The 12,616-nt window shown below is 43.9% G+C and overlaps 5 protein-coding genes across 5 annotated transcripts; 2 read left to right on the plus strand and 3 right to left on the minus strand.

Annotated features, from left to right (window-relative positions):
* Window positions 1-371: 371 nt before the first annotated feature.
* BJ212DRAFT_1263959 (uncharacterized protein) lies at window positions 372-1,131 on the minus strand (the record flags this gene model as incomplete). Its single annotated transcript, XM_041330386.1, has 4 exons — window positions 372-482; window positions 530-855; window positions 907-959; window positions 1,019-1,131. 4 exons carry the CDS (start codon window positions 1,129-1,131, stop codon window positions 372-374), a joined length of 603 nt encoding a protein of 200 aa, XP_041197185.1.
* A 669-nt stretch (window positions 1,132-1,800) lies between these two features.
* BJ212DRAFT_1296743 (uncharacterized protein) lies at window positions 1,801-2,467 on the minus strand (the record flags this gene model as incomplete). Its single annotated transcript, XM_041332496.1, has 3 exons — window positions 1,801-1,873; window positions 1,922-2,103; window positions 2,363-2,467. 3 exons carry the CDS (start codon window positions 2,465-2,467, stop codon window positions 1,801-1,803), a joined length of 360 nt encoding a protein of 119 aa, XP_041197186.1.
* A 1,362-nt stretch (window positions 2,468-3,829) lies between these two features.
* BJ212DRAFT_1296744 (uncharacterized protein) lies at window positions 3,830-4,539 on the minus strand (the record flags this gene model as incomplete). The annotated part of the gene is made up of 5 exons (XM_041332497.1): window positions 3,830-4,051; window positions 4,076-4,114; window positions 4,163-4,185; window positions 4,297-4,339; window positions 4,384-4,539. 5 exons carry the CDS (start codon window positions 4,537-4,539, stop codon window positions 3,830-3,832), a joined length of 483 nt encoding a protein of 160 aa, XP_041197187.1.
* Window positions 4,540-6,040: 1,501 nt separating this feature from the next.
* Window positions 6,041-7,022, plus strand: BJ212DRAFT_1445004 (uncharacterized protein; the record flags this gene model as incomplete). Its single annotated transcript, XM_041338043.1, has 5 exons — window positions 6,041-6,080; window positions 6,331-6,462; window positions 6,510-6,673; window positions 6,722-6,925; window positions 6,984-7,022. 5 exons carry the CDS (start codon window positions 6,041-6,043, stop codon window positions 7,020-7,022), a joined length of 579 nt encoding a protein of 192 aa, XP_041197188.1.
* Window positions 7,023-9,264: 2,242 nt separating this feature from the next.
* Window positions 9,265-10,836, plus strand: BJ212DRAFT_1477195 (uncharacterized protein; the record flags this gene model as incomplete). The annotated part of the gene is made up of 5 exons (XM_041339509.1): window positions 9,265-9,586; window positions 9,643-9,653; window positions 9,710-9,835; window positions 9,884-10,068; window positions 10,377-10,836. The coding sequence occupies 5 exons, from the start codon at window positions 9,265-9,267 to the stop codon at window positions 10,834-10,836; spliced, it is 1,104 nt and encodes a 367-aa protein (XP_041197189.1).
* Between the last annotated feature and the right edge of the window lie 1,780 nt (window positions 10,837-12,616).

The raw sequence follows: 12,616 nt of genomic DNA on the forward strand, positions 1-12,616 counted from the left end.
TTGTTGGACGAGGCTGCTATTTCTGTGTATGTGGCTGAGTGTCATGTTCAAGCTACGGTTGCCTCCATACATGGAAGGCATAGTAGCATAAGTTTGTCAGGAGACAACACGGCGAGGCTGTGCTTATGGACTTCGTGAGCCAGCATCAGCGTCAGTTCACCACTGACCGCTACTGCATAGGATAGTGGTAAGTACACCCACAGTGGCTGGCATATTGCTAACTTGTAAAATACTGCGTGTAGAATACAGAGAAGCGCTTGCCAATGTTCCTCGGAAATATATATCCGGGACTGCATGTCTCATGACTTCAAAATATCTTCCTACCAAACAACAACAAAGTGTGGTTCGTACAGAGCATTCGATAATCAAGTTCACACATTGTATCGCGTCAGCACGGCGTGGACAAGCCAAAGATCTGCAACCTTCTTCACTTCATCGATGATCTCTTTGAGGGGACCTGAGCTTACAGCATCCCAGTGTGCCTGTGACGGATAAGCAGGTGACTCTGAGGAACTAATATTGAAATTACCTGCACGCTTTCCCATCCTAACACGCCGTGAACTACGTTGGGCTTATCAACGACAGGTGCCCAGCTCGAGCCGTAGAACTTGGGTGTTCCTGGAAGCTTAACCTCAAGCTGTGTGACGAGGGGCTGAAGCTTGTCCATACTGACACCCTCTTTGAGAGTGAAAGTGACAAATTCCGTCACTGGAGCAGAAAAGATCTGACTAGTGTTGGAGAACTCGGTAAGTGTGTGGGTAGGTCTGCTCGCAAAGACTTGTCGAGAAGCTGATTGTGCAGCCTTGAAAGTGTCTGTCTGATGATACGTGTCATGCGCGGACTTGGAAGTCCACTCTACGAGTAGTTCAATGCAATTGGACGTAGTATGTCGCAAACTTGACTTACCGAAGACCCAAAATGCATTGCTTGGATCCTCCGTCTCGAAACCAAGGTATCCCCTTAATCAATGATAAGCTGGCATGCTTCGAGGATGACCTTAGTGATTCACTTAGAAAACCCTTCAATTTTGTCTGCTGGACTTTTGGTCGCAAGCTCAGAAATCAACCGAGCGGGATCCTGGAGGTAGGACGAGGAGGTCTTAAAGTACATAATGTGTGTGACGGGTGCCATGATGAGAGGTGATTGAGAGGAGGCTGGGTAGAAATAACTGTCACTTAGTTTAAGTATGAATGATAAGAAGCGGGCCGCGTCCGACCCGCTTGTTCGCTCGAGACTCGTTTCTTGGACTCAACCGGAGCCAGCTTGAGCATGTTTTTAAACCGCAATAATAGTGAGAAAAACGACCGACTATCTTCCTTCTTCAAGCTTCGAGGTCTAGCTACGGGAGGCTAGGTAATGCTCGAGCATCGAACTAGCTGAGGGGAGGACACGAGACTTCAAAGTACCTTTCTACATCAGCAAACTAAAACGGCCTGTACAGAGCTGTACAGTATCTCAGTTCCCTAGCTTGGTCCCTACTACCTAGCTTGCTACAGTGGCAGACTTTTCTGTTAATCTCTGTACAGATACCCACAGACATGCCCAGTGAGCACCAAATAACTCTCAAGTAGTCCTGGTTTCCTCTGTCCATGTCTGTACAGACAATGCTCCCTGTACACCTTACTTGAGCTTACTATTTACTCTGTACAATGAATAGCCGCAGATAATATATATTGATTCTTGGATGCAAAAACATGAAAGCACGTAATACTAGTAGCAGATGCAACAGATCAAGAGAAACAGTATGGAGTACAACTAAGAGTAGCAGAGAACTGCAATTCAGATGTGGAATACAAAGAGTTAGTCCAGGATGACCTGGAGATCATTGTGTTTCGCCTCTGCTGCACCACCATTGAGCTTGATATTTTCAGCCCTGTATGAATGAAATCAATTTAAAGTTTTTGGCACAAAAATAACTCACCATCCAGCTTCTGTCCATTCTTGAAGTTGTGCTAACAATCTAGGGCCATGATATTCATCCTTGAGGGTATCATCGATAATTTGGATCATTTTGTAGTAGATGGGAGAGTATTCCTTTGAGGAAAAGTTGGGATAACATTTACCATTCCTGTTCTTCTCAAGACCATCAAAAATGCAGTGGAACTGTAGAGGAAAAATCAACACATGAGCACAACATTGGGGAGAGAACACATTACCACTGTGGCAACTAAAGCCAAACATGATATGGGTAATTATGGGTAATTGCATGTGGAACTTCTCTGGCTGCCTCCGTGTGATCTGGTAAGGCCCTGTGTAAAAAAAGGCTATGCAGGTATCATGGAGGGCAGGATAGGCCAAATTCCTCATTTTGCCCTGTTGATTTTGTTGTGAGTAAGGTTGCGATTAGTACAAGGTCACTTACATTTTGGTCTATTCTGAACTGTAAAAACAAACCACCCTTGAGTAAATCTTTAGTGTCCCTTTTGACCCAAGTCACACATTGTTGAGGAGGAATGGAAGGCCACATAATACAGTGACTTATCCCCACACTTATTGGACAGCCCAAGTTGACATTCCTCCACAGGTGTTGGGCCAGCCCATCATGGGCCCACATTACAATATACCTCTCATATAAGGGACAGGCCCATGTGGAATTATGCCCCTAATATATTGGGTGGGCCAGAGGTAGACAGGCTCCAAGGCTAATGAATGGGCTCACAGTTTACACATTTCAAAGGTACTATAATGTATAGGATAGTAGTGTTATGATATATAGTGTTAAGAACCATGCTCAAGGGAGAGAGAGACTGACTCAGAGGGGCTTGGCCTCAGCTTGTACACTGTGCCCCTTACCCGAGTATGTGCCCTTCATTTCAGAGGAAGTCCAATGATGGTCTAACAAAGTCCAGAGGACTTCCAGAGGCTGGCCACTCTGGTGGAGAGTGCTAGAGGACTTCTGGAGGAGCATGGGAAACATCTGGAGGAGCGCAGGAGAGTTCCAGAGGAATGCAGGAAGTGCTCAGGAGAGTTCCCACTGCAAGGTAGTACTTCTACAGGAAATGGGATGGAAGGGTAGGATGTCCGGAGGTCTGGAGGACAGGAGGACAGGAGGACAGAATGTCCAGAAGTATGGAGGACAGGATAGGGGATCCAGGAATGAGTTGGATATGGGGTCCGGAAATAAGTCCGGAAAGTGTGGGAATATGATGGGATCTATGTCTGGCATACAGGATATGACATATAGCCTAATACTGTGAGATGGTATCCAACAGTGAAGGGTGGGCCCATATGTTGGTTGGTAAAATTGCCAGTACATGATGATAGGTCTGGCATCTGGTGTCCAGCATCCAGTGTCCAGTGGCACTGATGAAGATGATGACACAAGTTGGGATTGCTGACAACAAATATTAATAGGGATAGATGGGTGGGCCCACAGATTGGTTTGCGAAATAACAGATGCATGTGTGCACCCATCCAACATCCTGCATAGCCAATGAATAGATACAGGTGAGGGAGGCCCACTGATACAGAATATTAATGGCGAGCCTCAGCACAATCATTGCAATTACTGCTGAGGTCAACTGCCCATGCCTGAATACAAGCTGCCAGAAGGAGCAGCACAGATGAAAGGTGACCAGCCCACTTATCACAGTACAATGCATTTGGAACTATTGACTTGTTTATCTACAAATTGATGAATATCATCCCTCATGTACCACACCCAGCCTACTTGATCACCATTCACCTTATCCATCCCATGCCTAACAATTCTGCCTGAAGCACCTGCCATAACACCTGAATTATAGGTGATTTCAACACCAATATTGGGCATCTGCATTTGTGCTGGTGAATAATTGCTGACACTGGTCATGACATCAAACCACTGAGCTCAGGACAGAGTATCATGGTGCAAGGGTGAATGCCGGTTGCACATGACAGCAAGGGCTGTAAACACAGACACCCATTCTTGCAGGTGATTTCCCATTTCCTCCAATTGATTATTGTCTGCCCATAGACCAAGTCCCAGCTTCATTGTCAATGATGACCAATATATGCTGGGGTGCATAACTCTCAATGCAGCAGCAATAAGAGCTGCTGGTCTCTGCATCGCCTAGCATAAAGATGAACCACACACTCTGAGGGTCACTGATACTTTGGGATGAAACTTCAGAGCCTATGAAGAAATAAGGCTGCTGTGTGATGCTGTCAAGTGCCAACTCACTGGATGAGCTTGTAAAAACCATCCTGGAGAGAGATTAATGCATCCTGGGGTATGACCTTGTTGACTGCTTTGAAAATTGGACTCATGTGTGCACTATTTCTTGTTGGCCACTCCACCATGGGTGACACTCATACCCAGTGGACCTGACATCATCAAGGTCATCACTATCATATCATTCTAAAACAGTCAGCAAAGATGTTAGGGGAGTGGTATAAACCAACCTGGATTGCCGGATCAATTGCTCCTGGGAGATACCACAGGACAATGACACCAAATTTGTCTAGGACAACTGCAGGCCATTCAAGTATGATGTTCTGATCTGGCAGGAATTGGGCAAGAAGCAATTCTTCATGCCCAAGGTTGAGGCCAGTTTTCATCATCTGCAGTGATTCTGAATACCTAACTGTATCAAAGTTGATTGTAACCAACACCGATGGAATTTAGAGCTGGTGCTGGATGAAAAGTAGGGTCATACCTGGATTCAGATATGCATTGGCAAGTGTTCTTGCTGTCTTAATAACCAAGGGTCTTATATAAATGCATGTAAAATGTAATGACACCACAATTACACTAGGATAAGACTTCTTTCCAGTCCTCGATTAACACAGTCTATGACTTTTCTTCTTTCGTGGTAGATAATGTGCGAGTTCTTGGGAGGCTCGCTAAACCAATCTATGTGATTAACTTAGCCAGAGCTTTTGTGTTATATCCCAACTTATAAACTTGTCTAGGATAAACCATCTAGACACTGGAATGTGGTTCCTCGTTAAGATAATCCTCTGTAGAGACTACGGTCTCAAATACAAATACATTGACCAAAGACTGGTTGGTCAAATAGGCACAAAGTGGTGAGAAACTGGTCTCACAAATGAACAGATTGACCAAAGCTCATGTTAGTCAATATCAGATAACTAGGTGAGAAGTGGGTCTCACAAATGAACAGATTGACCAAAGCTCATGTTGGTCAATATCAGAAACTAGGTGAGAAGCTGGTCTCAAATAAACTAAGTTTCTATTGTAAGAAACTTATGTAATCTCAAGGGAATGTCTTTTCCCTGCACTTGGTACTTCAAAGGGGCTTTCTTTGTAAGCAACAATCCTCACAGTGAGTAGCTCAAACTGAGATTCAAATGATTGCAAGTGGGAGATCCTATTTTTTTTGGGGGAGAATGGGCCCTCCTTATATACATTTTGTGTGGGAATATTATGTAAGTAAAAAAGCGGAGCAATGACATCAGAAGTGGAACAGAACATTCCAGAAAGTGGAGCAGAACATTCCAGAATATTCCATAGGTGGAGTAATGACATCAGAGGTGAGTCATTGTGGAGCAGAACATTCTAGCAAGTGGAGCAGAACATTCCAGAACAAATGACATTATCATGACATCATCATGACATCATAACTTTCAACAGAATACTTGCAGGAGTATCTGTGGAGCCATATGACATCATTATGACATCATACCCTGTAGGTACAATTGTGTGAAGTATCTGATGGGTCAGAGCATCCCAATAGAAAAATAAATCAAGGAAATACTAGAGAAAACAACTCAGAAATAATAATACAATAACAAGACACAAAACACAGGCTTTTTAGATAGGTTTTTGTTAGGTTTTGAACTTTTCTCTATGGTTTTATCTAGCCAAAGTGAATAAGCCAAAGGCAAGGCAATACCTTAACCTTCTTGCTTCACAATATCAACTAGGTCATTATGTGATTCCCATCTCACAAATGACTTTTCTTCAAGATATAATAAATTCATGAATCACAGAGGGGAAACTGAACTATATGACCAAGGTTTGAAACCAAGGTATGGGTTGACTAGCCTGATGCCTAAGCTAACAGACTTTGTCTTTTAGGGGGGCTACCTAGTAGTCATGTCCATGCATGATTCCCAAATCATGCAGGACAATGGCAGTGAGTTTGACTGGTTGGCATTGCATGTTCTTCCTCCCTCACTTAGTTCATAAAAGGTTAGAATGGAACAAGGCTCGAGAGGCTGCCAATCAGGCACTGACAGGTGTCCCTGTTGGTGACATACATCAAATTAATGCCATTCTTAGTCAAGCCCAAATTCATGTCGACACTGCTTACACTAAACTCCAGCATGCTGAAGCTTTCACTGCTCATATCGAGAGTCAGCTCACAATCAAAGAGTGATGGACAGTTGGAGGCAATGAATACAACAAGTACAAGGATGAGGTATCGCTCCAGAAGTATTGTGTAGCTCTCGATGAATTGGAGCGTCTCATGGTCATGCAATTATTCGAACTATCCAAACTCTCACTTTCAGAAATGGGTAAGCAAATGGTGTTGTGTTCAACGGAAGCTGATCACCATTAGCAGGGTACAAATTATGGCAACAAATCAGAAAGGCATTGCAGAGACGTTCAGATGCAATTCAGAATGCCATCAACAAGTATAATGTGCAAGCTACTGCCCTTAATCCTTCCCGACCATGCTTATCATGGAAGGACATAGCTGATTATAGTTTCCTGGGCGAGTTTGATGTTCTCTGATATTCACGCACTGACATGCATGAACTTGACTGGGCCAAGCCTACGCATCGAGAAGGCTCAGTCAAATTCTTCAAGCTTCGCCATGCATATGAAGAAGTTGAGCATCTCAACATTGAAGTTCATCATCTGCAGACTGCCATTCATGATGAAGGTGCACAGATATCTACAACCATCAATAAAATCCTTGACTCAAATCCTCTGCTGGGTTGGGAGCTGCAGAAGCACTGGAAACTGCATTCTGCAGTTAATTCAGTACATTTATTCTGGCTAGATGAGATTGAGGTGCAACCTGGATTCTCAGGTATTCAAGGTCATGGACAATGGATTGGCTCCTTGGTAGAGAATGAGTCTGGTGCAGTAGAGTGTTTGAACCATCAATCTGCCACTGGTGTGTTCGTCTTTCAGGTGTTGAATATATTTATGACGTCAAATTGATCACTCCCCAGATCATGATATTGTCAATGACATCGCTTTGGGGCATGCTACAGACCTTATGGAGCACAAGGAACAAATACAGACTACCCAGGCCATTGCAGATTATATATCAACCATTGTAGATTAGTAGACTCGATGTTTCGAATACAATTACACTTTCACCTCTATCAGCATCAGTCTATGAACCAGACTGGCAGTGAAATCCTCAGTTTCACCTTCACCACTATCAGCATCAGTCTATGAACTGGAACAATGGACACAGCATATATATATTCTAGGATTGTGTATCCAGATTCAGGTATGTTGTACATAGACAACTTTCATTAAGATAGCTGCTTTTGACTTTACTAGATATCAAGATAGGTGCTGCTACAAGTAATGCTTTACTCAGTCTTTGCATCCCACCTCAACCGCTACAAGGTGTACAACTACTCATTCAAAACTGCGCTCTACAGATAATTCAAGCATGAATGAGTTGAGCTATTGTCCCCCACATTTCATGCCTGTGTTAAGAACCATGCTCAAAGGAGAGAGAGACTGACTCAGAGAGGCTTGGCCTCAGCTCATATGCTGTGCCCCTTACCCAAGTATGTGCCCTTCATTTCAGAGGAAGTCCGATGATGGTCCAACAAAGTCCAGAGGAGCGCGGGAGAGTTCCAGAGGAATGCAGGAAGTGCTCAGGAGAGTTCCCACTACAAGGTAGTACTTCTACAGGAAATGGGATGGAAGGGTAGGATGTCTGGAGGTCTGGAGTATGGAGGACAGGAGGTCCGGAGGTATGGAGGACAGGAGGTCTGGAGGTATGGAGGACAGGAGGTCTGGAGGTACGGAGGACAGGAGGTACAGAGGTATGGAGGACAGGACATGGAGGTATGGAGGACAGAATGTCCAAAGGTATGGAGGGTGGAACATCCAAAGGACAGGATGCCCAGAGGTATGAGGGACAGGAGGTCTGGAAGGAATAGGGGCTACATTGGACAAAGTCCAATGTAGAAGCAAACAGAGGTAGACTACCCTAAGGTAGAGTCAGAGGGACAGGAGGTGGACCTAAGTCTGGAACACTCCTGATTGTACTGTGGTAGACCTTTACATCACTCCACAAGAACTGCGTGAGGTGCCTGATCAAATTGGTGGAGATGTCTCTGTTCTCATCCAGGCATTCTGTGAGGAGTTTGTGATGCCCCATCTTAGGCATTTTATGGAGCATTGCAGTATAGAAAATATCACACCTCCCAACCAATGTATGTTTGGATTCGTTTTTTTATCTGCTTCTGACATATTCAACTACTACAGATCCTGCAACTCCAGTGAACCCAACTGGATCCCTGTTGTTACCTGCACCATTGTGCCCTACTGGGGCTTGAATTCAGTGTTCAGCTCGCTCTCCCACACAGTTTCAGCATGACTTCATTATTGCTGCTTCATCCAAGTCACCCATGCCACCAAACCTGAAGTCAGTGGCTGTGAAGCATGCCACAGCCTTGGCTTCTTCAGGCTCTGTTGGAAGCCCCAAGATAAAACAGTATTGAAATGCTGATGCTTTCTTGTTGTCTGGGACAAACGCTGTACTGGACCCTAAGGTTTTCGCTCCCCTGCTTAGCATCAGTCCAAATACTGATGCTATGCTTGATCACTTCAAAATTGGTGATGAAGCAATCTTGAAACTTTGCAACCTCATTGTTACCGTGTGCAGTAGCTGGTGGGAAGTAGTCTTAAGGTCCCCCAAATGGGATCTCACTTATGAACAGGCAGCTAATTTGATGAAGGCCCTCCATGTGGACCTGAGTGGCGCTCCATTAGGCAGCATCAAAAAGGTATGAAGATCAAAGTATTTATTTAATGAAACTGAATTGTATGCATGCCCCCAGACTTTGATGCTACTATCTGTGATTCTCAAGGTGCTTGGCACACTTGTCTTAATTTGCACACTCTGTTTTTTTAGTCTTGTTTTATTTTTCTAGATCATGGTGCCCCTTGTCCTTTCATAAGTGCACACACCTGAAGTTCTAGGGTGCTTTGATCTTCAACTGTTAATGTAGATCTGCGTTAGTTTGTTGATTGACTTTCATGTCCTTATTTTGTTTCTCAGGCTCTCTGAAGTATATAAAGTGGCTTATAATGAATTGTTTTGTTTTCAGTGTGAAGTCATGCCTCATAACAAGACAATGAGTCACTGTTCACAAGGTTTATCTCAGTGCCATCTGAAGGTCATCCTCAGCAAGGAAGCTAGAGCTCTTCTCACCTCCCAGCATCGCCAAAAATCTAAGGGTTTCAAGACAGCACTCAATGATGCTTGGCTCCATATTGATGAAACGGTGAAGACAATTGCCTCGTCTCACCACAAGAGTATCCAATGTGTCACAAACGACTTGTATATGGGCCATGGAGGGCTGCGCTTCAAGCATTTGAAGTTGAATGCCTGGAATGCATTTTGCTGGAAGAAAAATCAGGAGGCGAAGGATGACAATGGTATGATGCATTTCTTGCTTTGCTTGAGTACTGACAGCATAATTAGCTCAAACTAGCTCCGGAAAAGGTGTACTGTAAGATCTTCTACATAACTACTCCGACAAATATTGTGAGCTCTCTCAGGATGAAAAAGATCATCTTGTTGAAGAATATGAGGAGAATAAGCTTCTCAAGTCCAAAGGTATTAGAATCTCAATGAAGTCCAAGATTAACGATGTCACCCAAACACTGAAGGCTATTGAGAACAAGGTGCTTTTTTGTGCTATTGAGTCTATACAGTGGCTGATGTAAACTTAGTTGAATAGTCTTAAGTGTCGCACCAGCACTGAAACAATTCTTTACACAGTGTGGGGCTCTACTAACATCCCACTATGTGGTATAATATTTGCCACTGAAGGTGTCAATGATTTCATGGCATTGGTAATGAATATTGATGACCAGCACCTCGTCAGCAAGATGGAAGGTTTTGCTATCCAAGGCATGTGAGGTGAGTTCATCGGTATTGCTATTTCATCATACCATACTTAAATTATTTGGGCAGGTGCTGCTCACAATTACAAGGACTGCTGTTTGGAGAAGTGGGCATTAATAAGACAACAAATCAATTGTGCACTTCATATGTTTTAAAAAAAATTCAGATCCATCAGATCATGCCTATATTTGCTTTAGAGGAAATCACTAAGGTACCCAAGGCAACAATGCAGTAGGTGAACTACTGGTGCAACATTGTCCAACATTATCACATCATCTGTGAAGGTTGGCCCACCCACATCCCATTCAAAAATCTTAGCGAAGTTTCTACTTCCCTTCCTGAGCTGCAGATGCTCCATGACATGTGGAAGAACAAGCTGATTTCATGGAGACTCCTCAACAAGGATGAATATCAGTGGCTCCTTCAAGAGCACAACAAGAAGGTTGATACTGGAGAGATAGTTGAGTCCTCCCATTGGCCTTGCTCAGACAAGGGGAAAAAATGCGTCCAACTAGCAGAGGAACCTTCCATTCCTCGTCACAAGAAGGTATACAAAAGCCTAGACACTATTGAGAGTAGTGATGAAGAGGTCAATGCACCACACACAGGCACTTCAGCGCCTTCGCCCTCTTCTGTCCAACCCTCTGTGTCTACTTCGGCACCTTTGCCTTCACCTTCTTCTGTCCAGCCCTCTATGTCTACTTTGGCACCTTTGTCTTTGTCTCCCTCTGCATCTACTTTGGCTCCTTCAACAGCAACTGCTTCTGCCAGTACCTGATATCATGACACATACAGATAATCTTGATCCCTCGCTTACAAACTTTGATTTTGACATCAATCCAAGTAGTTCACCAGTATGATATTGCAAACACTTTGAATACATATATTGCTACAAACTCCTTTTCACTTCGCTGCTGTTCTCATTCAATCCAAGTTGTTCGCCAGTATGATATTGCAAGACCATCTTGCCTTGGAGTACAATATTGCGAGAAGGCTGACGGCCTGAATATGTGAGATGGTGATGAGGGAGGAGGGAAGGCTGTGGGAACAGTTCCATATAGCAGGGTGGAAGGTTTAGTGACAAGGAGAGCCCTGCCAGATAAAATTATGAAATTAACAAAAGGGGGATGTTCCTAAAGCAAGGTAGAAGGTATGTCAATGTACCTAACACCAAACAGTGCCATAACTCTCAGTGTACGTGTCGTCTGTGAAATGGAGGAGGAGGAGAGACTGTTGAACAACAGTCAGTAGGTACTTGCTATTGGTAGGAATGGCAGCAACATACCTAACACCAAACAGTGCTATAACTCTCAGTGTGTGTGTCATCTGCGAAACAGAGGAGGAGGAGAGACTGTTGAATGACATCAGGTCATCAGTTAGTAGGTACTTGGTATTAGTAGACATGGCAGCAATGTACCTTGCCAACACCAGAGTCACCGACAAGGGGTGACAAACAAAGGGAGATGAGCACTAGAACTGTTGATTTCGTCAAGGTATTAAGGTTGTACTCAAGGGATAACTGAATCCAAATGGCTTTGGCCTCAGCTCATGCACTGTGCCCCTTACCCAAGTATTGCCTCTTATTTCAGGGAGGCAAGGCTAATGCATCCAGAAGGTCGGACGAGTAGCGTAGCAGATCTGGATGACTTCCGGATGAGGGATAAGTATCGTAGGGCTAATCCAGATGAGTCCAGACTAGAAACTAACAGTAATGGACTGTCAGAGACAGAGGTGGATATGGATAGACTATAGGAATCAATCCTAAGTCTCGGAGCATGACGAGAGTAGAGATACTCAAGTCCAGAGGACAGGAATGAGTAGAACTAAGATGATATTTGAACTGAGGTACTACAGAGAGTTACAGGAGGTTATATACTATAGGTATCTAACAGAATGATCAATCAGCAGGGTCTGAGGCTATGTACAAAGCATATGGATGGTCTATTGGTAAGTAGAAATAGATCACAAATAATGAAATGGAAATGAAGCATAGGTAATGGATCAGGGAGCAGGATGGATATACAGATAACTGAAATACCAGAGTTAGGGGATTACTGAAAGGAGACAAGCACTGGTTGTGGATTCAGATGAATTGTGGACCGGACTGGACGAGTGGAACAGATTGGATGATGAGATGTTGGAGGGAGATAAGATGTGGGTAGGATCAGAGATAAGATGTGGATCAAATCTGAGATGAGATAAGGATCAGATCTGAGATCCGGATATGTGGATATGACACAAGGGCGATGTCCAGAACCAAGCCTACATGTCACTGACAGCCTTGGCATCACAGATGACGATGAGGGAGAGGAAGGAAAGTTGTGGGAACAGTTAATATAGTGGAGTGGATGGTTTAGTGACAAAATGGGAACAGCCGAATTAGCATCAGGGTGGAATGTACATGGAACGGAACCTACCTAGTTTCCCCGAGGCTTGTATGTAGATATATCTAAGGATGCGCAGGATTTGGGGCAAGGGTTATGGCTGGTGTTAATGTTTTAGTGCAAATGACTATTCTAGTAATTGATGGCACACATATTTGTCCTGTATTAGTAAAG

The sequence above is a fragment of the Suillus subaureus genome (genome assembly GCF_016647635.1).
Source record: "Suillus subaureus strain MN1 chromosome Unknown BJ212scaffold_5, whole genome shotgun sequence".
NCBI lineage: Eukaryota > Fungi > Basidiomycota > Agaricomycetes > Boletales > Suillaceae > Suillus > Suillus subaureus.